Below are 27,829 nucleotides of genomic sequence, written 5' to 3'. Positions count from 1 at the left end.
CATGTTCTAGTTTGGATATACAGTTCATTAGTTGTCGCTTCTTAGGAAAGTCATGTATAAAATGGGGAATTAGAGTGCTTAATCCTTAGATTTTACAGGATAACTTCTTGTGCTTCCTTGGAAATAAATGGGGCCTGTCTTTTGGTGTAAATAAAATATAACATTTTTATTAGAGCATGTCTTTATCAGAGCATATGTTAATACTAAACTTTGAGAATTAAAATAGTTTCCAGTTATCGATATCTATTTTTTTGACTCATATTTCAGGAGTTATTAAATTCTTTTAAATGGTTCAATGCAGTTCTCCTCTCCTAACCTCCCTTGTATGCAGACACTATAAGGGCAGGGAGTTAATCTGTTTTCTTAACAATATGTCTAACTTCTAGAATAGTACCTGGCAAACAACGACTACTCAAAAATAATGTTACATGGAAGAAAAGTTTTAAAAGCAACTGAAAGTGCATGTGTATGTTAAGTGACTGGGAGGATAAGAGTGTTATGGCAAGAAACTGAGGCCCTAAGAGAGAAGACTTATTTTGGGGGGAGCTCAATTGAATATGAGATAATGATGAAATATGCAAGAGAAATGGGACTCTGAGAAGTTAGAATATGGTCTAAAGGTCACATTAGACAGGGTGAAAGAGCATTAAGAATTATCACAGAAGTGATAGTAGAAGCCCTTTGAGAGAAACCATGATTCTGCTACCACTGTCTATCATTTGGGTTCTGATAAAAAGTTTACAGCTTACAAAGTGTATTCATAGAAACCATTGAAAGATAAGTGACTTTAAGAGTAGATGTGCTCTCTGAAAGGAGGGAATGTGTATGGAGAAGTAAATAGATTCGGGAAGTGAATTTGCTTCCAGTAAGGGGATAGGAAAGTGAAGCCATCTTCATGGGTAAAAGAGAGATTGTACTGAAAAAAATTAAGAGGTCTGTTAAAAAGATGTGTAGTTATGGAAACCGAGGTGATACAGAGGTCAGGATGTAAATGAATTATTAGCAGTTTCAGATTAAAAACAAGAATTGAGGACAGTGATAAGAATTTAGCTCTTAGGAAATTCTTAGTGATGTGAAAGAGTGCAGTTTTAGTACAGTGATCAGAATAGGGTCATAGTGAAGTGGAGATGAAATGTAGAAGAAATATAGGTAGGAGATATAAACTGACTGTTTGATAATTAACAGTGAAAGAATCTAGAAAAACAGATGGCTTCTGGATGGGTTATTAGGGTCAAATGAAAGGGATTTTTTTTTTCCAGGTTAATGTTTTCCTTACTCCATCTTCCTGCCAGTTATCACCTGTCCTTGTTCCAGAATTAACCTTATATGCAAGTAGTAAAATATACTTCATAATTACTGGCATAGTTATAGAAAGGTACCTATGTAAAACTTAAATATCAATTATAAATTTATACTTCTGTTTATTCATTCATGTAAATTAAAGAAGACTCTACTTTTGAAATTAAACAGATAATAAAAAAGTAGTAATATGAATCAATAAAATTAGAATATCTAGCTTTACAGTTTTAGTACAAAATATTTATGCAGGTATGGTACTATGTCTAATAAATTTGAGAATCTTTCCTGAATAAATATGTATAAAGAAGCTATTTTAATACTTTAACTTTAGAATAATAACCTTTGTTTGGTTTGATTAATCAGAGTTTGGCACATTGGGTATAAGAACATTTGCAAAATTATCACACTATCTCTTCCCTCTGTTGGGGATGATCTAGAATTGTTTAATGAGAGAGAGATTGAAAGAGAAAGAGAGATTTCTCCATATCAACTTACATCCTTCCAACTTGTATTAAATTCCATGGTGATAATTCCTTGTGTTAAATTCCATGGTTTGTTTCTCTCCTGAAAAAACTAAAAGAGAAAATAAATGACATATTGGAAATAGGGATAGGAAAGGCTAAATAAATGTGGTTGTACAGAATCTTACAGACTCTGAATTAATTTTAATAGTTTATTTCTAAATGAAATTTTTAAGAAAATGAAATCTTTTTTATTGTTAATAATGCCTCTTGGAAGAAATTTTAATCTTGAAACATTTTTAGAGTATTGTTTAGATTTTGGTTATTCATTATAATCCACTATAATTCAACCATTATAAATACAGGGAAATATCATTGAGAATATTATCATCAGTTGTTGACTTAGGGAAAATATTTTTTTTTTCTTTTAAACTATGAAGCAACGTTATGGTTATATAAATAAATAAAACTACTCACATTCCTACCTCCCTTAAACAACTGTTAGAATTATTCCGTGTTCCCTTCTAGTTTTAGCTATAAATGTTCATAGATAGACTTTTCAATGACTTTATAATTTATAATTTTCTATTGTATAGAAAGACCATGATTTATGTTTCCCATTTTTCCTATAACCAGACATTTAAGTTACTACAGATTTTTCTATTCAAAACAACAGTATATTGAATGTCATTGTTCCTATAGATTTTTATTCTTTAAGTTATTTCCTTTAGGATAAATTCCAGCAGTAGGTTTACTTGGTCAAAGACTATCAACCATATATTAGTTGGTTATATATATTATGTATATTAGGTATATATTTATGTTGATTGTATATATAATATATATGTTAGCTATTATGTAACTTGTGTAAGATCATATAGCTAAAAAGTGACAGAACTGGGTTTAGAGTCTGGCAGTCTGTACTAGATACCATGTTCTTTACCAGTCTGCTACACTGCTGGCTTTAGAGATCTAGAATTCTATCTTAAGATATTCCCAATAAAAGTAATATTCATTCAGTTTATAGCAAGAGTCTGCTCTGTGTCTGACACTGTACTGGGGATTCAAGAAAGAACAGGATATAGACCCTGCCTTAGAAGGCTGTAAACCAAGTGGGAGAAGGGAAAAGATATGTAAGAAAGTAACTATGATACAATGTAATGAATTATATAATTAGGACATTATAGGAAGACAAAGAAGGGAATGACCAAATGCCACTGGAGGAGGCAGCCTAGTGTAAAGAGGCTTCTAAGTAGGGCTGGGTTTGTTTAGATGGCTAGGTCAGGTCTTGGGGAACCAAACAGCAGAGCAAGCAATGAAGAGCCTACAAATGTACTGCAGGGGTCAGAAGGCCATAAAGGCTATGTAGGACTGTAGAGAAAATATGCACAGTTAGGGTTTTCTGAGCAAATTTTACTAGAACTTGGGACCTGGGCTTAAAAGACAAGCCTTGGAAGTTAAACTTTGACTGAGTAGAGACTGAGAACTCCAGAGAGGTTTACCTCTCAGAAGATACATGTTTACATTTGAATGAGGTGTAAAGAGTGGATGAGACCTGAGACCATTGAGACATTCCCTAAGTTGTAAGGCTCAGAGATGCTAGTCTTATCTTCTGCCCAGAAACATATTTTACATTCCAAACCATAAGAACCCAGGATCTTCCTTAGGACGATTTGTTCTCACTCAGCGATAGGTTCCTCCCCCCGATCCCCACCCCCTGCTTCTCTCCCCGCCTCCCCCCATCTCCAGAGGGGAGGAGGTCTGCTATACAAGCCTCCCAGAGTCTTATTTTTGCAGCTAATTGCTGTATTAACTTCCTATTGTTGCTGTAACAAATTACCACAAACTTGGTGACTTAACACAAATTTACTATCTTAAAGCTCTGGAGATCAGAAGTCTGAAATGGTTTCACTGGATTAAACCCAAGGTTTTGGCAGAGCTGTATTCCTTCCGCAGGCTCCTGGGTAGAATGCCTTACCTTACCTTTTCCAGTTTCCAAAAGCTGCCTGCACTTCTTGGCTTGTGACCCCTTCTGCCATTTTTAAAGGCAGAAGCATAGCATCTTCCAATATCTCTCTGATTCTCACCCTCCTGTCTTTCTCTTCTAAGGACTCAAGATTACATTGGGCCCACCTGGATAATCTAGGATAATTTCCCAATGTCAAGAACCTTAACTTAATCTTATCTGCGAAGTCCCTTTTACCGTGTAAGGTAACATATTCACAGGTTCCAGGGATTAGGACATAAACCTCTTTGGGGTGGGGACATTAGTCTGCCTGTCACATTCGCCCACAGTGCAGATGTCTGATGTCTATGATGTCTGATCTGGCTTAGATTGCATTACCCCAGTGGTAAGAGTTGGGGTATGAGGGACTGACATGGTTATTATAAGTAATAATATTTCATTTGTTTCTGCTTCAGAGACTTCAAATCTTACTTTCAGGCTAGTTTTGAAGGGCTATATTGCTGAGCTGTGTAGAATCTTGAATTATAAAAACAGGAAATATCCAGAGTTGTTCTAAAAGTTGTCTGGGACCTTCTACTACTTTAGGACAGCTTACTCAGCCTTTTTCTCATAAGAGCTTTCCAGCTTGGCTAACTCATTAAAATTGAAAAGCCCATTCTAGTTCCTTTTTGGTCAGGGTTTTTGTTTTTTCTTGTTCTAAGATGAAACTAACCTAAAAACAATTCAAATGAATCTAGGATTTAAGAGTTTGGCTCTGCTTCCTTCCCATTGCTCTTCTGCACTTGGACATAGGAATGCAAATGATACCAGCCCTCTGCAGTAAATGTGGCTCATCTTCAGATATGGGACTGTATGCCCATTTCATAGTGTATTTGTGTTTTTTAGTACAGGCTGACTGTATTATAGTAGGTTTTATCCAGCTCATTTTCCAGTATCCTATTATGGCCACTGAACTGGCTCAAATATTAATCTATTGACCCTAGCTCAAGGATGTAGTAGATGCTAGGCACGAATGCTAGGCACGACTCTCAGATCTGGGTTTGGCAGTAGCTGCGGCAGCTCACCTAGACCTATCATTGGTAAGGGCTACCACCTTGGAATTAGATCTTGGTCTCCCAGAACTAACCATAGCTTACTCCCCTCAAAAAGTGTTACACCGTGTAATATGTGCCTTATTCTTTCAAAGGTTAGCCAAAGACTTAGGTAGAGAAATTTTTCCTAGATTTAACATTTAACATTTAACATTCCCACTAGCTCCCAGACTTATGCATTGCTTGCTTCGCTTATATTGCCACCATCCTTATTAAGTAAATATGTACTCAAGAGAAATAAAATAGAGCAGAGCAATAAAGAAAAAAATTGGTGTGGTATGTTTAATAATGTACCTAAGGCATTTATGTTAATTGACATTAGTCTGTAAGTGGCCCTTTCGGTTCCTTTCCTTCTTCCTCCCCTTCCTTTTCTCATCTTCCTTGTTTCTTCACTTCTCTTTCATTTTCCTTTTCCTTACCTTTCTTTTTTCTTCCTATGCCTTTTTTTCTTTAATTAGCAGATACTGTAAAGATACTCAACTTTATTAGTTTTTTGGTACTATTATTCTAGAATGGAGTTTTTTATAACTAAGAATTAGTCATTCAACCTATTTTGAAACAGTGCTTCAATAGAAATTGGATTAGCAGCTTAGAAGTAGAGGTTACCTTTTAAATGTATCTTCTGTGTACTATTTCAAGGTAGGAAAAAACTGATTTTCATCCTTTTCCTTTACCATTTTAGGACCTTTCTTTTTGGTAGAGATGGAAATCCAAATAAACGGAATGTGCACAATGAAACATCTATGCATTTGTTATGTATGGGTCCTCAAATTATGATATCGGAAGGAGCCCTTCATCCTCGCTTAGCACGCCCCACGGAAGATGATTTTAGAAGAGCAGACTGTCTGCAGATGATTTTAAGATGGAAAGGAGCAAAACTTGACCAAGGCGAATATGAGAGAGCAGCTATTGATGCCGTTGATAACAAAAAGAACACACCCCTGCACTATGCTGCTGCCTCAGGGATGAAAACCTGTGTAGAGGTAAAACTTTGGTGGTGGTTTTTTTTTTTAATATTCTGCATGGTAAAATCTGTGTCTTGGTAATGTGTAATAATCAGTTTTGTTTTACTTATCTTAACAGTTAATTTAGCTAGTCATTTCGGGCCCTTTTGTGGTTCTAAAAGAATCAGGAGCCCTTGTATTAGGGAAAACAAACCCATAAACATTCATCCTTGGAAATAAAATGGAATTAGGAGCAATTGAAAATTTGCTAACATTCCTGAAGATAACAGTCATCATAGAAACTCTATCATATTGAGAGTGATAGTTTTAGTAGAGATATGTTTTTGCTTATTTTTAGAAGCCAATTTATAAAATTTATACATATGGCAAATCTTGACAAGTGGGACCTTTAGCTATATCTAGAATTGATCAGTTCCCTAAGCAATTGATAAATATTAATGAATACATTTATTGGGGTCTTTTAAAAACATATCTATATTAAAATGTGCTGTTTTTTTCTGTGTAGTCTGCGTTAACGTGCCTGAGTACTATATTGTAATTGAGTTTTTCCACATATGTTTTTCATATATATATAAATATCTTAACAACAGGCTTAGATAAAATCAACCATATAGTGTAGGATCTTAACTAAGCTAAGAAATCATTACTCTTTATACTGTCATCACTACTCTACATACAGAAGAACAGGTTTCACTCAGCTATGTAGAGGTCAATCCATACATAATTCTTAGAAGTTCTTTTGTATAGATGTATTTAAGTTTCAGTGGGGAGAATTATAGACTGAATCACAGAGTATCCGCTTACCAAAAATGTAGGACTTTATTGGAAAAGCAATGATCCAGATTAAATATATATTAATCAGATTAAAATACATATCTGAAAATTTAGTATTTCCTTAATGTTATTCATCTATATAAACTTTATACTTCTAAATTGATAAATATACCAAAAAACATGAAGGTCCTTCATTTTCTTACCCGTGTTAAAAGGTTATGGCCATTTAGGGACTTCCCTGGTGGTGCAGTGGTTAAGAATCCGCCTGCCAATGCAGGGGACACGGGTTCAATCTCTGCTCCAGGAAGATCCCACATGCTGCAGAGCAACTAAGCCCATGTGCCACAACTACTGAGCCCACACACCAAAACTGCTGAAGCCCGCACAGCCTAGAGCCTGCGTGCTGCAACTACTGAAGCCCACGCACCCTAGAGCCTGCGTGCTGCAACTACTGAAGCCCGCGTGCTCTAGGGCCCGCGTGCAGCAACTGCTGAGCCCATGTGCTGCAACTACTGAAGCCCGTGCACCTAGAGCCTGTGCTCCACAACGAGAGAAGCCACTGCAATGAGAAGCCCACGCACTGCAACAAAGAGTAGCCCCCACTCGCCACAACTAGAGAAAGCCCACACGCAGCGACGAAGACCCAACGCAGCCAAAAATAAATTTAAAAAAAAAAAAAAAGGTTATGGCCATTTATATGATTTCTTTAGTGTATCTGAAGTGTCAGTTATTTTCACTTCTAGAACCTTTCTGATCTTGTGTTTATTGCTGTTGTTTGTGATACTTATTAATCTTTTGGAATCTTCGTCATTTCATCTCTTGGGTTTGTGTCACCTTTGCCCACTAGTTAATTAGTGACAGTCATTAACTTGAAACTAATTTTAAGCTTTGCTTTCTAACTTTGATTCACGGTGTGGTGGAAGGATGTTCTAGGATTTTGCGGGGAGGGAGGCTATTGGCAGAATTCCTGAGGCTTTTTACACAAGTCTTTTTGTATATTGTTCTATGCCCACCTCTTATGAAAGAATCACTGCCTATAGTGACTCGTCATTGTTGACGGGACTGCATCATATTTCTCAAGTGAGTTAGAGTAGAAAATATCTTATTCTTGATAGTAATAATAATCCTCTTAAACTGCTGCTTTAATATCTTGCTTCCAAAAATTCTCTATAAGCATTGCTTTAGTGGTTGTTCATTTTGAAGTATGTTTGCAATGACATGATATTAAATTATTTTTAAAAATTGAATGTGGTGTTTTTACCAACATTGTTTTTTGCTCAGTGAAGGAAATTAGTATCAGGTTTATTCTGAACTGACAGGCCTGATGATTTGCTTGGTGTGAATGTGTGTGTAAGTTTTAACTGTTTGATCTGTCAGCAAATCACTTTATACAAACCACACCATTTAATGACTGTTTTCATTTTTTTGTGTTCAGAAGAGCTCTTTGACTTAATGTAAAACACCTCACATAGAGCCCTATAAATACCTCCATTACATTTATTCTAGTTGTCATCAACAGATTTTAGCACATCATTTTACTCATATAAAGCTATCTTAAATCTCATATATACTTGACTGTATACCCAGCCTTAGGTCTTGAATGACTTTTGATAATGTTTACTGTTAATTAAACCAGAAGAGTTTCACAAGGAAGTGTACATTAATTTCCAGAGGCCTTATGTTTTCTAGTTCTAGTGAGTAAAACAAATACATTGAAATACGTAACCTACTATATAACTGTACTTCTTAGAGAATTAGTCCTCAAGTGTCTTAGTGTTTGTATAATGTCTTCTAACATTCACAGTGCTCATTGGTACCAAGCATGATATAAAGGGTTTGGGTTGAGTAAAAGACTATTATCAGATATTTACTAATTTTTTTCATTAAGCTAAGCTATCATAGTATGGTATATAGGGCACTGGTTTCTAGTCTTGGTCCTCACAGAGACTGTCTGTAAGACCTTGAGCGAATCACTCAACTTCTTTGAGATTATCAGTCTCAACCATCCAATAGGAAACGATCACAGTTATCTCAAAAGACCACTTTTAGTGCTAATTTTCTCTTAATCTGTGATTGCAGTAAAATATATCCCATTTTCAGTGTCTAGCCTTTAAGGTTAAATTGATTATTTTACTCCATGGTTAAGGCCAAGCTATTTTTTTTTAACTCTTGAGGACATATCTATGGAAATACGTCTTTTCTAGTTGTTGAAGATGTTTTTCTCTCTGTGTGTTTATTTAAGGACAGAGCTGATAAAGTCAACAGTAGACAATTTCATATGTGCATTTAAACACATACTTTCCTATGGCTCATTATTTTGAACCATATAAATGAAATGTTTAAAAACTTCCCCTTCTCTCTGTAATAATTGTGTTCCATAGTCAGCTAAAGGGACACACACATACACACATAGAACACACAGAACATAACATAAAAGTGTCTTTTTTTTTTAATTTATTTATTTTATTTATTTTTGGCTGCATTGGGTCTTCGTTGCTGCAGGCGGGCTTTCTTTAGTTGTGGTGAGCAGGGGCCACCCCGCCGTTGCTGCACGCCGTGTGAGGGGGGGCCCTTGCTGCGGTGGCCTCTTCCCCTGCAGAGCATGGGCTCCAGGCGCACGGGCTTCAGTAGTTGTGGCTCGCCAGCTCTAGAGCACAGGCTCAGCAGCCGCAGTGCACAGGCCTAGCCGCTCCCCGGCATGTGGGATCTTCCCTGACCAGGGATTTCTGAGGTCCGGTGCTGTGCAGGTGAAAGGTCCTGTGGGGGTCCTGCTTTCTGCTTCCTAGTCTGGGAGAAGAGAGTGTCTGGATCTCTTCAGGGAAATGCAGGAAGTTCGTCAGCCACAGGAGGACAGGGTAGAGGGAAGACTGAATCTAAACGCCTCCCTCCGTTTTCTCTTGTGCTGCTGGCTGCTGCCTCATGCTTTTTCCTCTCTTTCTATCTCTCAGAAGTTGTGCTGAGAGAAAAAAACACAGGCCAGAAAAGGGATGCACCCTGGACTGGTGTTTGTGGTGTGTGTGTGTTTGTGGTGTGTGTGTGTGTGTGTGTGTGTGTGTGTGTCCCCAGAAGCTGCAACCACAGTTCCTCTGATGAACCCTGGAGGCGGCCCAGGTCCTGATTGGTGGTTGCCATGGAGACCCACCTAAGCCTCTTGCACCTGAGCTGTATTATCTGAAGAGGGCGCCTCTCTGACCTGACAGTCACCTGAGAAGACCCAGGGGGTGAGAGCGAGCCTGTGTCCAGATGGCATTCTCTGCCCTGTCCTCCCCCAGCGGGCACTTGGGGTGGCACAAACTGGGGGAGCCAGACCACGCTCGCTGCACCCTCTGTAGAGCCCTAGGTGGACCTGCTCGGGGCAGATGTTTCCAGCTACTTGGTGAATGGTTCCTGGCCAGAACCCACTCTTTCCACCCACTCCCTCCACCAGGAGACGGGTGATTCAGGAGCAGAGAGCAGGGGCCTTCACCTTTAATCACCACATCCTCACCTGTCCTCCTCTTTGCTAATCGAAATTCTCTCCTTCCCTCAAGTCAAGCTCAAGTGCAGAAAGTTCTTCTGATGTTCTGGAGGAGGGGCAAGGCTGAGGAAATAATCCAGGGAGAGGAGGAAAGACGGACTGTGCGTGCCGAGTTTGAGGTATTTGTGCTAACGTGAGGGGCTGGCAGGAGCCCTCCTGTGGCTGTTCTCCCTAATCCCACTTTCACCTCTGGGCTTCCTGCCTGTCTCTGTGCTCTGGGCACTGTCACCTGCAGACTATTCTGGCTTCGGGCCCATGTGGGCCAGACTTCCCCTAACAGACATCAGAAACCGATGCATGCTGCCCTGTGGGGTGCCTCAGGGGTGCTCGACTGGGCACTAAGCTGCATTGTAATAGACCTCAAGTGATGCTGTGCCACGTACCAGGTGGTAGAGTGACTTCTGGATACATCTTGTCCTGATTGTATTGAAGATAAAGCAGAAGGCATCGCCAAGAAGAAATGAAACCATGCCTGGTGAGCTGCCTCGCACTGCTCACCCGCCTGCCTGCAGCTTTGACTGTGTTCCTGGGTGAAACGCCACTTTGCGCTTCCTCTGTGGCTGGTTCCATTAGGCATATCTGCCGTCCCTCCTCATCCAGCTGCTCAAGCAGGGGTCTTGAGTCAGGAGCTGGACCATATACCTCTCTTGACCAGTTCACAGCCCAACAGTCCCAAAGATTGGGAAGGTCTCTTGGGGACAGAAGACTGCCATGTTTTGAGGAGCTGAAGTTGACCTCCTCTCACTCACAGTTCCCTGGTGGCCTCCACCCCAGGACCAGCTAAGGCCAGAGCAGCCTGGGGCAGGTAGCCAGGAGTCCCCACCTCTGAGCATCCCGCCTCTATCCTGACGCAAGGGCAGAAATTCCAAGGCATTTCCATGCTGGGGAGAAGGGAAGAGCAGGATGAGAAGGCTCTGCTCTCCCTTTGGGAAAGTTGCTAAAAAGTGACGAGAAGAGGTCAGTGACTAAGTCACAAATTCGTTCATGCAACACGTATGTCTAGAGCACTGTTGTGTGCAGGCATACCAGTTGCTGGCTGAGGGTGTGTGATCCCATTCCCCTCCCCCTCGCTCCACGCTTCCCAGCCAAGCCCCCGTGAGGCTGGGTCAGATGAGTAGAAGGTGGAATTCTTGCAGGAGAGTGGGGAGCAGAGTCAGTATTAGGGTTCAGAGTTAAATGCCTTTATCTTCCTGCTGTATAATCTTGGGTCCACCACAGACCATTCTATTTGAATGAAAAAATTCATCCCGTGGATTAGTCTTAAAACCTCACCCTCAAACACACACATGCGCACGTGCACACACACACAATGCGCACACACACACACACACACACACAATTAATGTAAAAGAGATCATGCTGGTTCTGAGCCATCAAAGGAAGATCCCTCTGCAGCAGTGTGCTAAGGACTCCTGACCTGTGACTCTGGGGAACATGCACATAGATGACCAGGTCCTTAGCATCCTCCCTCTCGACACAGCTGGCCCCTTCCCTGTACTTTTCAGTGATGCCTTCAACCAGGAGAGGGGGATCATCCCCTCCCTCCCCCACCTGCTGCCTTGACACCACAAAGAGGGCTCGATGTTTGTGTTGACTGCTCATTTCTTTTCATCTGTTAACCTGTGGAGGCTTTGTGATTATCCACGCTGAGTGTGAGTTTGTACTGGGGAGAGAAGGTGGTTGTGGTTTTTTTCTCTCATTCGACATCAGTGGAGGTTGTCAAAGCATAGGTAAATATTCAGCAGCCATTCAAATGGAGAAACACCAGTGGGGCCCATGACATTGCCTCACAAATGGTGTTTGATTAATAAATTGGAGATGTGGAATTGCGAAGCCATTGGTGCAGGGCTGGATTAAAAACATCTTAATCATAGAGTTCTTTTGGGAACTTGAAGGTGTGACAGTATCAGTGGCTAAATATTTTATATATATATGTATATGTATATACATATATATACATTTTTTGTATATGTATATACATATACATATATATATTTGGAATATCTAGCCCTGAAGTTTCTTATATTGCTGCCTAGTTGACAGTGGACATTCCAACAGTCTCTCAAATTCAGTGTTTCCAAAACTGTACTCAGTCTTCTCTACCCACCAGCTCCTCCTCTTGACTGCCTTATTCCTATTAATGAGGCCACCATCATCCCCATATCTAGTCTTGATACCTGGATTTACCTTGGGACTGTTTTTGTTTTGTTTTGTTTTTGCATCAAACTTATGCCACTCGTTTGCAGAATGGAACTCTTCCTTGCCTCTTTTGGCCAGCCCCTTCTTTTTATCTCTGTTGGCCACCTTCTAACAACAGGTGCTTATATCAAATCCTCACTTTGTATTTTTCCGAACTTCCTTGAGTAGGAAAATTTGGAGTTTCACAAATATTTATCATTCAAAATTATTTATGAGATAAAAGTAACACAAAGAGGAGTGGGCTGCAATTGTTTGAAAATTAGAAATGCTTATATGTTGAACATTTATTAAGGCAAACTATAATTAAAGCCCCTTTAATTCTAATTTTTTCATATTTCAAAGAATTATTTCAAGGGTAAGCAAACTTTTTTCTGTGAAAGCCCAGATAGTAAATATTTTAGGCAACTGCTCAACTATGCCACAGTATCCTGAAAGCAGCCATAGACAATGTATAAGTGAGCATGGCAGTGTTCCAGTAAAACTTTGTTTATGGACATTCCCACTTGAATTTCTTATAATATTCACATATCACAAAATAATCTTTTGATTCTTTTCAACCATTTTAAAATGTAAAAATAGTTTTTAGTTTGTGGGCTATACAGGAACAGGCAGCAGGCTAGATTTGGCTCACAGGCCTTAGTTTGCAGTGGACCCCTGCATTATGTAAAGATTGGGAGAGGAAAGCAAAGATGACTCCACACTATAGAAGCTTATTTTAAATATGTAAAATAACATCAATATGTAGCAAGTCCTGTATGCTTTAAGTATACAAAGAACTTTAAAAATACTATGTAATGGATGCCCAGCGCACAAAAACAGAACTCCATTAAAATATAAATGTTACAAGAATTTAATACTATAAAAAACACACTGTTTTCTTGGTTGCTGAGTTTTTGTTTTTCCACTTTGGAATAGAGATGTACTTTGGAGAGGAATGATGGGTTAGGTCTATTAGCAAGGCCCAATTAAAAGTTTAGTGATTTTTCCTCCCCTTGGCGGACTTCCCTAGATCAAGCCTAGTCATTAGGCCTCATTTTATTTATATTGGTGCTTCACCCGTCATAGTGATTCAAGAAATGGTTGATGTGACAGAGGTGATTGTTGTGTTTGATAGTGCTTCAGCTCTTTGTGAAAAGCATTTTTTAAAATGAGTATTATCTTTAGATATTTCCTATGCATCCTTGTCCTACTTGCTTATTCAAAGCTTTAAGTGTAGCTGCTTATTGTTAGATCAAGTAAAGGTCACTAGAAAACCAAAGGTGGTAAGTCACACTTCCTTTTACAGCTACAGGGGCTATTTGACACTCTGGCAGCTATCAGAGTATTTCACACTTCATTGAAAAGCCAAGAAAATCATTCACAAATCATACTGAAGAGTTTTACTTAATTATATTGTGTTTTTAGCACCTGGGGTTTTAAAACTGTAAAAAGAATATAGAAATTGTAGTCTCAGCTCAGCAACTGAGTAACTTTGCCTGTTTCTGGGCCTCAGTTTTCTAATTTTTAATCAAGAAAGTTATGATTTCATTGCCTCCAAAACATTATGATGCTAAGAGCTATTAATTATTTAGGCATTAACTGTTATAGGCATTGAAGGGAAGGAGACATCATTTAAATTTTACTTAGCCCAGAAGATTTCATGGGTAGTAGTAATATCTGAGTGGATGAGATTTCAGTTTAAGCATTTGGAGGAGACTACTCAAAATGTGGCCCTCAGCACATTTTGTAGCATCAGTAACGCCTGGGAGCTTGTTATAAATACAAATTCTTGTGCCCCACAGACCTCCAGATTCCAAATCAAAATCTCTGGTGGTAGACTCCAGGAATGCTTTAAGCAAGTTTTACTGGTTATTCGTTTGCATGTTGTAGTTTGAGAAGCACTGTTCTAGGTCTCAAACATATGCAGATTGAAGTATTTTGCAGAGGTTTGATAAGACAGATGACTTAAAATGAAGATAGAAGCCATACTAAGTACAAATACTAATGCCAAGAATTTTGGATTTATTTATAGAAAATTGAGCCATTTAAATTTTTGATTGGTGGAGTGCTATTATGAAAGCAAATATAGTAAGATTAGCCTAATGGTTATAATGTAGAATAGAATTGAAAGGGGGGGACTTCTAAAGGAGTGGTTCTTATTAAAGCCTTGCTACCCAGACAGTGGTCCTCAGACTGGCATTGGCATGAATTTGGGTACTTGTTGGGAATGCAGAATCTCAGGCCTCATCTCAGATCAGCTGAGTCTGAATTTGTAGTTTAACAAGAACCCCAAGGTGATTCATTCATACTCACATTAAAGTTTGAGAATCCTTGGCTTAGAGCAGTAGTCTGTGGGACATACAATGGAATCACCTGTAAAGAGTTCATATATTTAATCCCCACTCTAGATCACCCTAATATGATTATCAGACTACCCAGATGATTCGTAAACAATTTGGAAACCTTTGTGCTGAAACAGTGGTTGTAACCATGTCTGCACAAAAAATCCGATAGTGTAGACCATATCTCAAATCAATAAAATTGGAATTTCTGAGAGTGGACCCCAGTCACTAGTATATTAAACTTCTCCAGATGATTCTAGTGTACAGCCAAGGTTGAAAACCAGTGTACTAGAGGGAGTGACAGGAGTTAGAATATTATTGCACTAATTCTGCTGTGAACTGATAAAAGGGCCTGGATTTGTATGGTGGTATTAGAAATGGAAAGAATGAGGCAGATGCATTTAGGTGACTTGGTCAGTTGATACAAGAAAGTAAGGGAGAGAAAGGTTAAAAATGATGGAGACTTTAAAATGTTAATATTAACAATGTTGAGCTGTCTTTGGATAATATAATTTTCTCTCTTTGATTTTTTTTGCATTTTGTGTAACAATCTGCTATCATATCTATAATTAGAGTAAAATAAATTAACTTTATTTTTAAGTAAACTGAGCATGGTTTTGAACCTAGTTCACTTTGAAGCCTGCTAACAATTGACAGACATTTAAAAAGTGAGATGAGGTGTTGTATGTCAACTACACTTTAGTAGTAAAAAGAAAAAAAAAATTAAAAGTGAGATGAGGTGAAGGAATTGGTTAGAAGGAAAGGAGAATATCTTGCGTTTTCATTTAGAAGGAGATTGCGGTCTTAGATTATCCACATGAAATGATATTCAGGCTATGGAAGATTAGAACTAACTGGGAGTAATGAATGTAGATTTAGAATTAAATGTTATCTGCAAGATAAGGTATAGATGAGAAATCCAAGAAGAAGACTTTATAGATAAAATTACAGAATTAAAGTCAGCATCAACTTGGAGAATGCCTGTGTTTAAAGGGAGTGAGAACAATAAGTGGCCTACAACAAAAACCAAAAAAGCAGAGAAGAGAACCAAAATAATACATTGTCGAGGATGCCAAGAGAAGAATTTCAAGGAGAGGAGGTAGTCAGTCATTTGATGTGCTTCAGAAAGGGCAAGGAATTACAAGACTGATAAGGCTGTTGGATTTGAGAGGTATTAATGACTTTCAGGAATATTATAGTGAAGTGGGCAGAGTAGAAGTCAGATTGCTGGGAGAAATTGAGTAATTTGCTGAGGAAGCAGAGGGACAGCGGGTGTCAGTCACTAATTTGACAGATGTGGCCAAGAGAGAAAGTAAAGTATTGGGGAAATGACAAGAAGGCTAACAGAATTAAGGTAGGGGACTCCTGTACCAGGAGTCAGTAGAAAGTCAGAGAGTGAAGATGGAGGGAGTAATGGAGTGCTCAAGGTCATAGAGGAAACAGATGAGGAAATGGTAATTTTACAACCAGAAGAGACTAAGAATCATCTTTTTTTTACATTTTTTCTCAGGATTATGTAAGCCTCATTTTATAGATGGACCTGGTAAACTGAGACTTACAGAAGTTAAATGACTTGTTCAGAGTCAACCAGCCATTTAGATGATGGATCAAAGGGGTGGGAAGGGATTTGTCATGAACTAGGGGCTGTCCTTCCCCTCTTCCTCTGGGATTATGAACAGAAAGGAAGGCAAAATCGATAAACAGATGCGCTGAGATAGTGATAATTGGATGTTTCTTTTAAGGTAGAAAATTGTATGTACCACCAAGTGTCTGAGATAGGCTAAAAAACACATTTGAATAAAATATTCAGTTCTCCTTGCTTGAGAGTGGAGAAAATGATACTTAGAATGCTTTGGTTGAAGCATTTAAAAACTACCTCTTCAGAACCACGTGTAAACCTATTATATAAAAGCAAAACACCTGACTTTATGCAGCAAAAGTTTAACAGATATCTTGACATCTTCTGCTTTCTTGTGTTCCAGCCTTAGGCCCCAAAGGTCAGTATGCTGAAATTCTTTTTCAAAAAGTAATCCTCCGATGTCAGGCAGTACTGCTGATAGCTAGCTAGCTTCTATGCCAAAGGTAGCATATACGTTGATTTTCCTTGCCAAGACAAATGCTGTAAACATGGACCCTCCATTCCATCACTGATTATGAGTTTCTGTCCAGGTACCAATTGCAGCAATGAGATACAGGTTTTTGTGGCCCCTCACCCCACTCCCATCAGACTCATTTGGGGACTCCTTTCGAATTACCAATCAAGGCAAGAAGTCTCAAGTTCTAAAAACGGTCAACAGTGGCTCTCAACAATGACTTCTCGCACATCCCCTCTCCTCACATCTCCTCTCCACACATCCTTTTTTTTTTTTTTTTTTTTTTTTTTAAACCCCAAGGAATGCAGTCTGTACTCTGGAAGGTTCCTCTTACCAATATTCTGGAATGGCACAGCCTCTTAAATTTTGTTGTCTTTGCTTTTGCTAAAGACTAGGGTGATTAAGTTAAAGATGACTTATCTAGCTTGCTAATATTTAGAATCTCTTCTGTAGTAGTATCTGTTGTGGAAGTAAATCAATTCATGGCTTTGAAAGCCATTCCAGTGTGCATTTTAGAAATCATTTTCTGCTACTCTGAATATCAAAGAACCATAGAGTAAAGTCAGCTCTCAGTTCTGTAGCAGCCAGAAGCAAATAGTCTGTTTTGTGTTAGTGAAGCAGAAAGGCTGAAAACAGTAACAGACCCTGCAATAGGTATGATAAGTCTGTGGACTTAATACAAGTCGCCAGTATTGAACAGAGAAGGTAATATAAATATGTCAGTTTCCATGCCACACAGGCCGTAGTCTAGGGTCATTGCTTGTCAAACTTTAATGTGCATAAGAATCTCATAGCGGATTAGTCTCCAAAATTTACAAACAGCTCATGAGGCTTAATGTCATCAAAACAAACAACCCAATCAAAAAATAGGCAGAAGACCTAAATAGACATTTCTCCAAAGAAGACATACAGATGGCCGATGAGCACATGAAAAGATGTTCAACATCGCTAGTTATTAGAGAAATGCAAATCAAAACTACAATGAGATACCACCTCACACCAGTCAAGATGGCTATCATCAAAAAATCCACAAACAATAAATGCTGGAGAGGATGTGGAGAGAAGGGAACCCTCCTACACTGTTGGTGGGAATGTAAACTGGTACAGCCACTATGGAGAACAGTACGGAAGTTCCTTAAAAAACTAAAAATAAAACTACCATATGACCCAACAATCCCACTACTGGACATATACCCAGAAAAAAACATAATTCAAAAAAACACATGCACCCCAATGTTCATTGCAGCACCGTTTACAATAGCCAAGACATAGAAGCAGCCTAAATGTCCATCAACAGAGGAATGGATAAAGAAGATGTGGTATATATATGCAATGGAATATTACTCAGCCACTAAAAATAATGAAATAATGCCATTTGCAGCAACATGGATGGACCTAGAGATTGTCATACTGAGTGAAGTAAGTCAGAGAAAGAGAAATATCATATGATATCCCTTATATGTGGAATTTAAAAAGAAATGATACAAATGAACTTATTTACAAAACAGAAACAGACTCACAGACCTAAAGAACAAACTTACGGTTACCAGGGGGGAAGGATGGGGGGAAAGAATAGTCGGGTAGTTTGGGATCGACATGTATACACTGCTATATTTAAAATCAATAACCAACAAGGACCTAATGTATAGCACAGGGAACTCTGCTCAATGTTATGTGGCAGCCTGGATGGGAGGGGAGTTTAGGGGAGAATGGATACACGTATATGTATGGCTGAATCCCTTTGCTGTGCACCTGAAACTATCACAACATTGTTAATCAGCTATACTCCAATACAAAATAAAAAGTTAAAACAAAAAAAAAAAGAATCTCCTGGAGATGAGAATCAGATTCTGATTTAGAGGCCTGGAGTTGGGGGGGCTTGGGTGGTAGCCCTGAGAGTCAGCATTTCTAACAAACTCCCTGGTGTCCCCAGACCACATTTAGACTAAAAAGGTTCCAGGTGGTAAATAGCAGCTGATATGACCTTGCCTTCAGGCTCTAGAAGGTGGCTGCAACAGTGACAGCTGAGAGCTATTGCTTCACAGATTTTTTTTCTGTAAAGGGCCAGACGTAATGGGTAAATATTTTAAGCTTTGTGACCATAAGTCTATGTTTCATATTCTTCTTGGTTTGTTTGTTTGCTTGTTTTTACAACTTAAAAAATGTTTTAAACCATCTTAACTCTGAGGTATACCTTTGGCTTAGAGCAAGAAGCCAAAGTCATATCCAATTGGGCTTGTCAAGTTAGCCCGTGGCTTCCAGGCCTGGCATTGGTATAAGTCCCTTATTTTATCAGGGCCTCTTGGGATGACTGTGGAGGAACCATAAGGATGACAGTTCCAAAAGCAATAAAAGAACTTTACAGGAAGATCCGTGTGTTTGTTGGAGGGAGAGGAGATAAAATTATTTGGAAGAAAATGAAAAGAAGCTACCATTCTTATTAACCCACATAAAAAATGAAAATCTCTAAAAAGTATTCACATTTAGATCATAAATAAGATCTGGCCAGAACTTTATGATGGGCCCAGAATACATTTGACTTCTTTATTTTGTGATCAGCCTATTCTTTGGGTCAGTACAATGTCCAGTCATGGTTAAGAACTTGGTCAAACTTGTGTCTGAATCCCAGTAGTTGAGTAACTTTGGTCAACTTGTTTAACTCTTCTGAAACATTATAATATCCCTGCCACTTGGGGTTGTTAATATTAGGTAAGAATATGTATTTGAAGCCCCAGCATAGTGCTTAGCACTTAGAAAACAATAAGTGGTGGCTGTTACTGTGTTGTTATGGTTGTGACTGAATTCTATAAAAGAATCAGCTCCGTGACTAATTGTCAGGCTGTCCTTTAGGGTTGTCCTAGATTATGGCCCCCATGGTATTCATGTCCTTGTTAATGTCTCTGCAGACATACTGGGGAACCTTGAACCTATAGCCCTTAATAACAACATATTTAACTTCTGCAAAACCAGCAGAAACCTCAGTAGTGAACAAGTCAAGTCCCTATTCCATGTATTTTTAAAAGTGGGATTTCCTTGGGCGAAATCCTACCTTTAAATATCAAGAGATTTGGTAGAGTATCTTCCCAACTTGGCTATCAGTAGCTATTCCCATTGCTTATTTTGAGGAATATTGAAAACAGTTTTGCTCCCATTGCTTATTTGGAGGAATATTGAAAACAGTTTTGCTTCAGTGATTTGCTCAACCGAATTTTATTTCAGCGTTTAGCTGGATAATGAATGATACAAATGAAAACTTTTGTCCGCCTTGTCAGGACATCCAGGTATTAGTGGTTAAAGTAACAGTATTGGCTGTGTCCTTCTTGTTTAAGAGAGATTTATAGAAATGTATAAAATTTAGAGCATTGAATGACTATAAAATTATTCATTTTTAAGTAAAACTTTGGATTGGACAGAATGCTTAAGAATTTCTTTGTAAAGTTTAAGAAATTGGTTTGTTGTTGTTTTTAACCAAAGGAAGTCATCTTTTTTTTTTTAATAAATTTATTTATTTCATTATTTATTTTTATTTTTAGCTGCGTTAAGTCTTTGTTGCTGTGCATGGGCTTTCTCTGGTTACAGCAAACGGGGCCTCCTCTTCGTTGCGGTGTGCGGGCTTCTCATTGCGGTGGCTTCTCTTGTTGGGAGCACGGGCTCTAGGCGTGGACTTCAGTAGTTGTGGCATGCGGGCTCAGTAGTTGTGGCTCGCGGGCTCTAGAGTGCAGGCTCAGTAGTTGTGGCACATGGGCTCAGTTACTCTGCGGCATGTGGGATCTCCCTGGGCCAGGGCTCGAACCCGTGTCCCTTGCATTGGCAGGCAGATTCTTAACCACTGTGCCACCAGGGAAGCCTCAAAAGGAAGTCATCTTAACGCTAATAAGCAAGAATTGCTAATCTTAAAATTAGAAGCCACTGGTATCTAAATAACTTTTATTGTCATTTCAGATACATACTGTTGAATTTTTGTTATGCTTACTTTATTAAAATTTTTTTAATAGGCAGCATGAAATAACTTGTCATTTAAATCTATAGTTGCAAGTTTTTTTTGTTTTTTTTTAAAAATTTATTTATTTATTTTTGGCTGCATTGGGTCTTCGTTGCTGCGTGCGGGCTTTCTCTAGTTGTGGCGAGTGGGGGCCTCTCTTCCTTGCGGTACGCGGGCTTCTTATCGACGTGGCTTCTCTTGTTGGAGAGCAGGGGCTCTAGGTGCGCCGGCTTCAGTAGCTGTGGCTCAAGGGCCCTAGAGCACAGGCTCAGTAGTTGTGGCGCACAGGCTTAGTTGCTCCGCGGCATGTGGGATCTTCCCGGACCAGGACTGTAACCCGTGTCCCCTGCATTAGCAGGCGGATTCTTAACCACCACGCCACCAGGGAAGTCCTATAGTTGAAAGTTTTTGAAAAAATCTTTTTTAGCTTTTAGTAAAACATGGAGGAGACTTGTTTGCTGAGAATGAGAATAAAGATACTCCTTGTGATTGTGCTGAAAAGCAACACCACAAAGATTTGGCCCTCAATCTGGAATCTCAAATGGTATTCTCACGAGATCCTGAAGCTGAAGAAATAGAAGCTGAATATGCTGCATTAGACAAACGAGAGGTAAGTTTTTTTTAATAAAAAAATTATATGGATTTTATATTAAATTTTATTTTTTTCTTCTTTAAAACCCAGTCTGTGTGGTCTTCTTTGCAATATGCTAAATATCCTGTGATCTACATAGCCATAAGTATGAAAATACATCTAGAAAACCTGGAGGTGGTGTCTGTCCTTTAGCATATGTAAGTATGTTTAATTACATATAAATAGAGATGCTGACTCCAAGACTCCAGTCCTGTACTTCAGTCTCTGCCTGTCTTCTGGATTGCTCTTACCAACAAACATGCTTTGGTAACTCCCATCTTAAAAAACAAAATAACCTCTCCGTTGACCACTCTTCCCCAGCCCTGTCCCTGTCCCCTTTCACTTGTAGCCCCATATCTCTGATCTTCATATGAGAAAAACAAAACTTAAGAGCTGTCTATACATACCAACTTCCTCACCTTCCCTTCACTCTTCAGCCCATTGCAGTGTGACTTTCTTCCCTCTACTCTGATGGAACTGCACTGATGTGGACATCAAGAGTCACTGTGTTGCCAAATCCAGTAGGTGCTTTTCTCTCCTCATCTTACTTGAATTCCTCAGCACCACTTGACATAATTAACCACTCCATTAGTGAAACACTCTTCCCTTGGCCTCAGCGACATTGCTTTCTGGTTTTCCTCTAAGTCTTCCTTGTCTCAGTAAACATTACCTCCATCCACTCAAGCATAAATGTGGCAAGCATTCTCGATTCCTCACATCCAAGCAGTCTGGGAATTCTGTCAGTTTACCTTCAAAGTTATAACCTAAATCCATTTACTCCTCCCATTCTCTACTCCTACCTCCCTAGGTCCTCTCCACCTTCACTTCTCATCCGAAATACTCTAGTAGTTTCCTGACTGGTTTCCTTCCTTCTGTTCTCGTCCCCTTAGAATCCATTTTGTGCACAGTAGCCAGAGTGCCTTTTAAACTTAAATTAGGTCATATCACTTAAACCATAGAGTGACTTTTCATAGCACTTAGAATAAAATCCAAACTGTTTGCTCAGATATAAGACCTTATATGGTCTCGCCACTGTTTACCTCTCCAACATGATCTCAAATGTTCTTTCCTGACACATTTTGCTCTAATTGTAGTACCTAGACTATACTAAGGCTTTTGCATTTCCTGTTCCTTATGTCTAAAATCATCTCCCAAGTTTTCTCTTGACTATATCAGTTCTGCAGAGAGGCAGTCTTAGACCATTCTTTCTGAAGTAGACCCCTCTCCTTCCATTATTCTTTACCATATACCCTGTTTATTTTTCGTAGCACTTATCATATGCTGTAAATATTTTGTTTATATATTTTTATAGTTTACTTGTTTACTGCCTTTCTCTTTTATTAGATTGTCAACTTTATGAGGGCCAGAACCATAACTGCCTTATTTAGCAGAATATTTTCAGTGTCTAACACACTGCATGCACAGTGGGCATCCATAAATATTTCTTAAATAAAGAAATTATTATAAGACACAGTAAATTTTTTCCTCTAAAAACAATTCTGATTCTTCAGTGTTCAGTGCTAACTTGATTCTGAGAGGACTTATATAACTATTATTTGTATGTGTTTAGGCACTTTTATTTGCCATTCCTCTTTATATTAGTTTTCTTTTTCTTTCTTTGTATCAGTATTGGACTGCTTTGAAGGTTATTGCTGGTTTGTGTTAATCTGAAAAAGAAGCAGTTTATCTTTGCGGCAGGAAAGAGAAAGGCACCTTCATTTTAATCCCTCCTGCAGAAGAAAGGGGTACTGCCCACTTGGAACTGAGCAATGTATTGAAATGCTTCACATGACCTAGTTATAGTTCCATTGCAGAAATTCAGAGTGAATATGTTACATGTTCATGAAGGCAATATGTCTTTCTCCTTCAAGGACTATTTTTCTTCCATTGTAACCTATTTAAGTTTTAAACTGTGCATTAAAAAAAAAAGAATCTGTACAGATTGCTTTATATCAATATTATTCCTTTCTTAATGTATCTAAAGTCAAATTTTATTTGGTTCAACATAAATTAGGTAGAATGATGGCTAATCTGAAAAAGAACATTTAGGAAATATACCAGGAAATAAACAGTTGCCACCACTGGGAATATCAGGAAATACTGGTTTTCATTGCTGAGGCAGGGAAGATACCTGGAGTCCCAAATCTGAACTTGGAACACAGTTTCTAGAAGCAATGTTATATATAGTGTATAAATTCTAGACTGGAATGAGTACTACAAATTTAATCATTAAAGGATTTGGTAGGTTTTTGCAGGACAAAGTGTGGTTCATAAATTAGCTTAAAAGCAAACTGTACATGATGATTTGGGGGCACTTTTTAAAGGATAGTTTGGATTAAATTTCTCCTTTTTCCTTTTTTAGTTAATCCCTATATAGAATAGTTTAGGTTAAATTTTTATTTCTTTTTCTACTTAAGGTTATAGGATACCTGTAATATGTAGAGATTCATGGCAGTATAGCTGAATGCATATATAGGTGTAGTAGACTATTAATACAGTGTGGTATGAAATGTATTCAGCATTAAGTTTTTACCATCATTTGTAAAAAGAGTAACACTGCAGACTGATTGAGTGCGTGCTCTGCCCCTGTTTAAAGCTTTTTAACATCCCCAGTGATTTTTCTTCAATATTTTTTTTTTTTTTGGCCATGCTGAGTGGCATGTGGGATCTTAGTTCCCTGACCAGGGATCGGACCCGCGCCCCCTGCATTGGAAGCACGGAGTCTTAACCACTGGACCGCCAGGGAAGTTCTTTAATTTTTTAATTAAAATTTTTTCAGCCAAACACCCACTTTATAAGAAGAAGCAGAATGAAAATTTTAAATATTCATTATTCTACCACTTATAAATAATACTTGTAACATTTTGCCTTCCATTTTTCATCAGTGTGATGATATTGTACATTTTACATCCTGTAGTTTCTTTTTTTTCCTTTACATTTTTTTTGATATTCACAAACTCATCATGGAAAACATTTTGAATGACTGCTAACTACTCTAACATGTAGATGTCCTATAACTCCCTTAAAGTACATTTGGGATACTTGCATTTTGTCACTTTTAAAAGTAACATTGCAATTGACCAGTTTTGTTCACATTGTGATTAGACCTTAGGATAGATTCCTGTAAGTAAAGTTATTGAGTCACAAGATCAGTATTTTAAAGGCTCATGATATGTGATGCTTAGTCATTAAATGATAATCCAATTGCTGTTTTTACCCACAGTACATCAGAGGGCCATCTCACTGCAACCTTACCAATATTGAGGGGTGTTTTTGTTTTTGTTTTTTCCAAACCTTGGCCAGTTTGTTAGGTAAAGAGTTTGTATACTTAAGGATGTTTATGTTTTTATAACTTTTGACATTTTAAATTTACTGATTGTCACAAATTCCTTATATATTAAAAGCAACACACTTTTTATGTTTAAATCTTGGCAGTTTCTTTTGCAGTCAAGTCTGTCAGTCTTTCCTGTCATTAATACACTCATTGCTTATATATGCTTCCCTGCCAGAAGACATCTTAGGATCAGGAAACTTACATCAACTGAGAGAAATTATCCCTGGTGAATAGAGTTCCCACCATATGGGGTTAAGTAAGAATTGATGAAATGGTTTCCATGATAATCAAAAAAACAAAGCAAGAAATAAAGATAATATCTAATTTTAAAGTATCTATAAATCAGCTATAAGGGATAGGGCTTACTGACTGCCCAGAACTCTCTGGAATGTGTGATAGATGTTACCAAAGGACATCCTCAATGGTTGTTACTCTGATAAGTATTTGAGAATTTCTACTGCTTTTTAAGTTATGGTCTTTAGTTCTATGCTTACTGCAGTAAGCTGGTTACATCTGTTTAAAGGATTGAAATAGATATGTGTGTCAATATTAATAATAAAAACACAATATTGAATAAAAATAAAAACAAATTGCTTAGCGATATATTTAATGTTATGCCATAATATTATGATAGCTACAAATCAAATTCATGATAGTGATTGCCGTAAGCAAGGATGGGGAAAATTAGGGAAATGTAATGGGGAAAACATGTCACAGGTTATTTTAGCTTTTATAAATTTCTGAATAGTGAGACATTTGTGATTTTATTCCTTGTATGTTTTCTGTTAAAAGGAAAGAAAAAAAAGTATAAAGGATAACAAAAGAATTTTAAAAACCTGAAATAATACAGTACCTTTATGAAGAAAACTAAGAAGCATTAACACTTGAATAAACAGAGAGAATACATTTATAAGAAGTTGAATAGTATGTCATAATCACTCCTCTCCAAATTAATTAATAGGTATCATGTAATCCCACTAGCAATCCAGATTGTATCTCAATAAGTGTAAATGTTGGTGGTTCAGTGATTAAAAGTGAGTCTAAGTGAAAACATATATTGATATATTCACACACAATTGATTTGCAAAAAGAAAAGACTGGATAAAAATACTTGAGAACTTTAATCATGACCATTGCTCAGTGGTGGGATTATAGATTTTTATTTCTATTTCTTTTTTGTATTATTCAGATTTTTAAAACTATGAAGTAAGATGGTTTTGTCATTATAGTATGATTCTTTTGTTTTAGAATGATAAGGTACATGAGACTAGGCATCCACTTTCCAGCTTAAAAAAGACTTGTGAGAGAGTAGTTTGAAGTCCATGATAGTGGAACATACAGAGCCTTTTTAACTTCATTGCCAGACTGGAACTGGAAGGTTAAATAAATGATAATCATATATATTTATTTATAGGCATTTAGAACTTCCTGATAGTATCATAGCCAATTTAACTTTTTTTTTCTTCTTTTTAAAGCCATATGAAGGATTAAGACCTCAGGATCTTCGTAGATTGAAAGATATGCTTATTGTGGAAACAGCAGACATGCTCCAGGCTCCACTATTTACTGCTGAAGCTTTACTTCGAGCTCATGGTAATGAAAGAAATGTGCTTCTGATAACACGAGTGCCTTTTGAAACTTTTCAGAGTTAAAAGGTGGCTATTTTAATGTTTTAATATAAAACAAAATAGTTTGCTAAACAAGCCTAAGTTCATTTTTGTGCAGTAATTACTGCAGTACTCAGCATCCTCATAACATTTTGTATTTTGAAGTATAAACTGGCTACGAATCGTAGAGAGAAACAGGAAATTTCTTTTGAAAATTGAGCTACTAAATCAACTTATAGATTGTCTAATTTTAGAAATGTATCTGATTCGAGCAGGGTTAAGAGTTGGAATCCATAGTCCTAGTCCTGGTTTTGACATTAATTTTTACTAAAGTCAATTAAAGTTAACTAACAGTTGTATTATTAGTATTGTCAGTTGTATTTATTTTATGTAAAAGCTGTTTCTCCCCATGAAATGCACAAAGAGAAATTTAGAGAGGCAAGGCAGGAATATGCTGTTCCTTTTAAGGTTTTTGTTTGTTTGTTTTTATTTTTTTTGAGGACATTACCAGATTTACTTAGGAAAAGTGCTCAGCTTATTTTAAATTCTCTGTGATACTTAGCATAACCATTCTGGGAGTTGTTACATGCTGAGTTGGACCCTCTCATTGCACACTTGATATTTGACATTTTGGCTTATTTCAAAGAGGTTTTTTCTGATTTAGAAATTATTTTTAAAAATAGAAAGGTAAATGGCTGTTCTCATCCAGTAATTTTGAGGCATACCGGTCTGTTTTAACTATAAATCTTTACCATCTATACTAAAATAGAATGTCAACTTCCAAAATTTTTCTATAACGTTTTGATCAGAAGAAAATTTAAAACTGCATATTTCATCATCCTTTGATCACCTCTGTGAATAATTTGGCATGTAACCATCCAGAATCACTAACTTCAATATTGATATTTCCCAGAGTTCTGTACTTGACACTCTTTTCCACTTTATATACCAGTGGCTCTATATTTTAGTATAAATAAGGATAGCCTGGGAAACTAACCAGAGATTCCTAGGACGACTTCCAGAGAGTCTAAGTCTTTAGGTGAGGGATGCAGCATAAAAACGTGTGTTGTAAACAAGCCTTACGAAGTAGACCGTTTTCTGAGAAACATTGCTGTGCACATTTATCTCATGAAACCAAGGGTTTCAAAAACCACCTAAATAATAAAGACTATATCTACCACCTGACCTTAATAAAGTATTCAAGGCTTTATTTCTAGATGCCTTTTTAACATTTTCTCCTCAACCTAAGGATGTCCACACCTGAACTCATCATTTCTCCCACTGTCTTGATAAATGGACTGCCACATTAATTTAATCACCCTAACTAGAAACTGGGAAGTCATGCTTTCCTTCTCCATCTCTATTCCATTTGGCCACAGTCTCATCATTTCTCTTCCTAAATATCTCTCATCCTCTCCCCATCCTCCCTAGCCCTTTCCATTCTCACTGCCACTGACTTAAATTCAGGTTGTCATTATTTTTCATCTAAATTGTAGTCTCCACTGTTGCCATTCCTCTTCATCCTTATTCATTTTTTATGTTGCATTTTAAAATTTTGAGCATGTAACGCCCCTGCTGAAAAACCCTTC

The 27,829-nt window shown here is 37.8% G+C and overlaps 1 protein-coding gene across 6 annotated transcripts in view; it reads left to right on the top strand.

Moving 5' to 3' along the window:
• ANKIB1 (ankyrin repeat and IBR domain containing 1) overlaps positions 1 to 27,829 on the top strand; it is a 139,377-nt gene that overhangs the window by 64,456 nt on the left and 47,092 nt on the right. For all 6 annotated transcript variants that reach the window (XM_068550685.1, XM_068550681.1, XM_068550683.1 and 3 more), the window contains 3 exons: positions 5,500 to 5,800; positions 21,096 to 21,278; positions 26,109 to 26,226. In XM_068550685.1, the coding sequence (XP_068406786.1) occupies positions 5,561 to 5,800; positions 21,096 to 21,278; positions 26,109 to 26,226 (541 nt within the window). In that variant the 5' untranslated portion in view covers positions 5,500 to 5,560. The remainder of the gene's footprint in view (positions 1 to 5,499; positions 5,801 to 21,095; positions 21,279 to 26,108; positions 26,227 to 27,829) is intronic.

The sequence above is a fragment of the Eschrichtius robustus genome, chromosome 8, assembly GCF_028021215.1.
Source record: "Eschrichtius robustus isolate mEscRob2 chromosome 8, mEscRob2.pri, whole genome shotgun sequence".
In the NCBI taxonomy this organism is placed as follows: Eukaryota; Metazoa; Chordata; class Mammalia; order Artiodactyla; family Eschrichtiidae; genus Eschrichtius; species Eschrichtius robustus.
The sequence above is the reverse complement of the archived record's forward strand: the minus strand, read 5'-3'. Positions and strand labels throughout refer to the sequence as shown.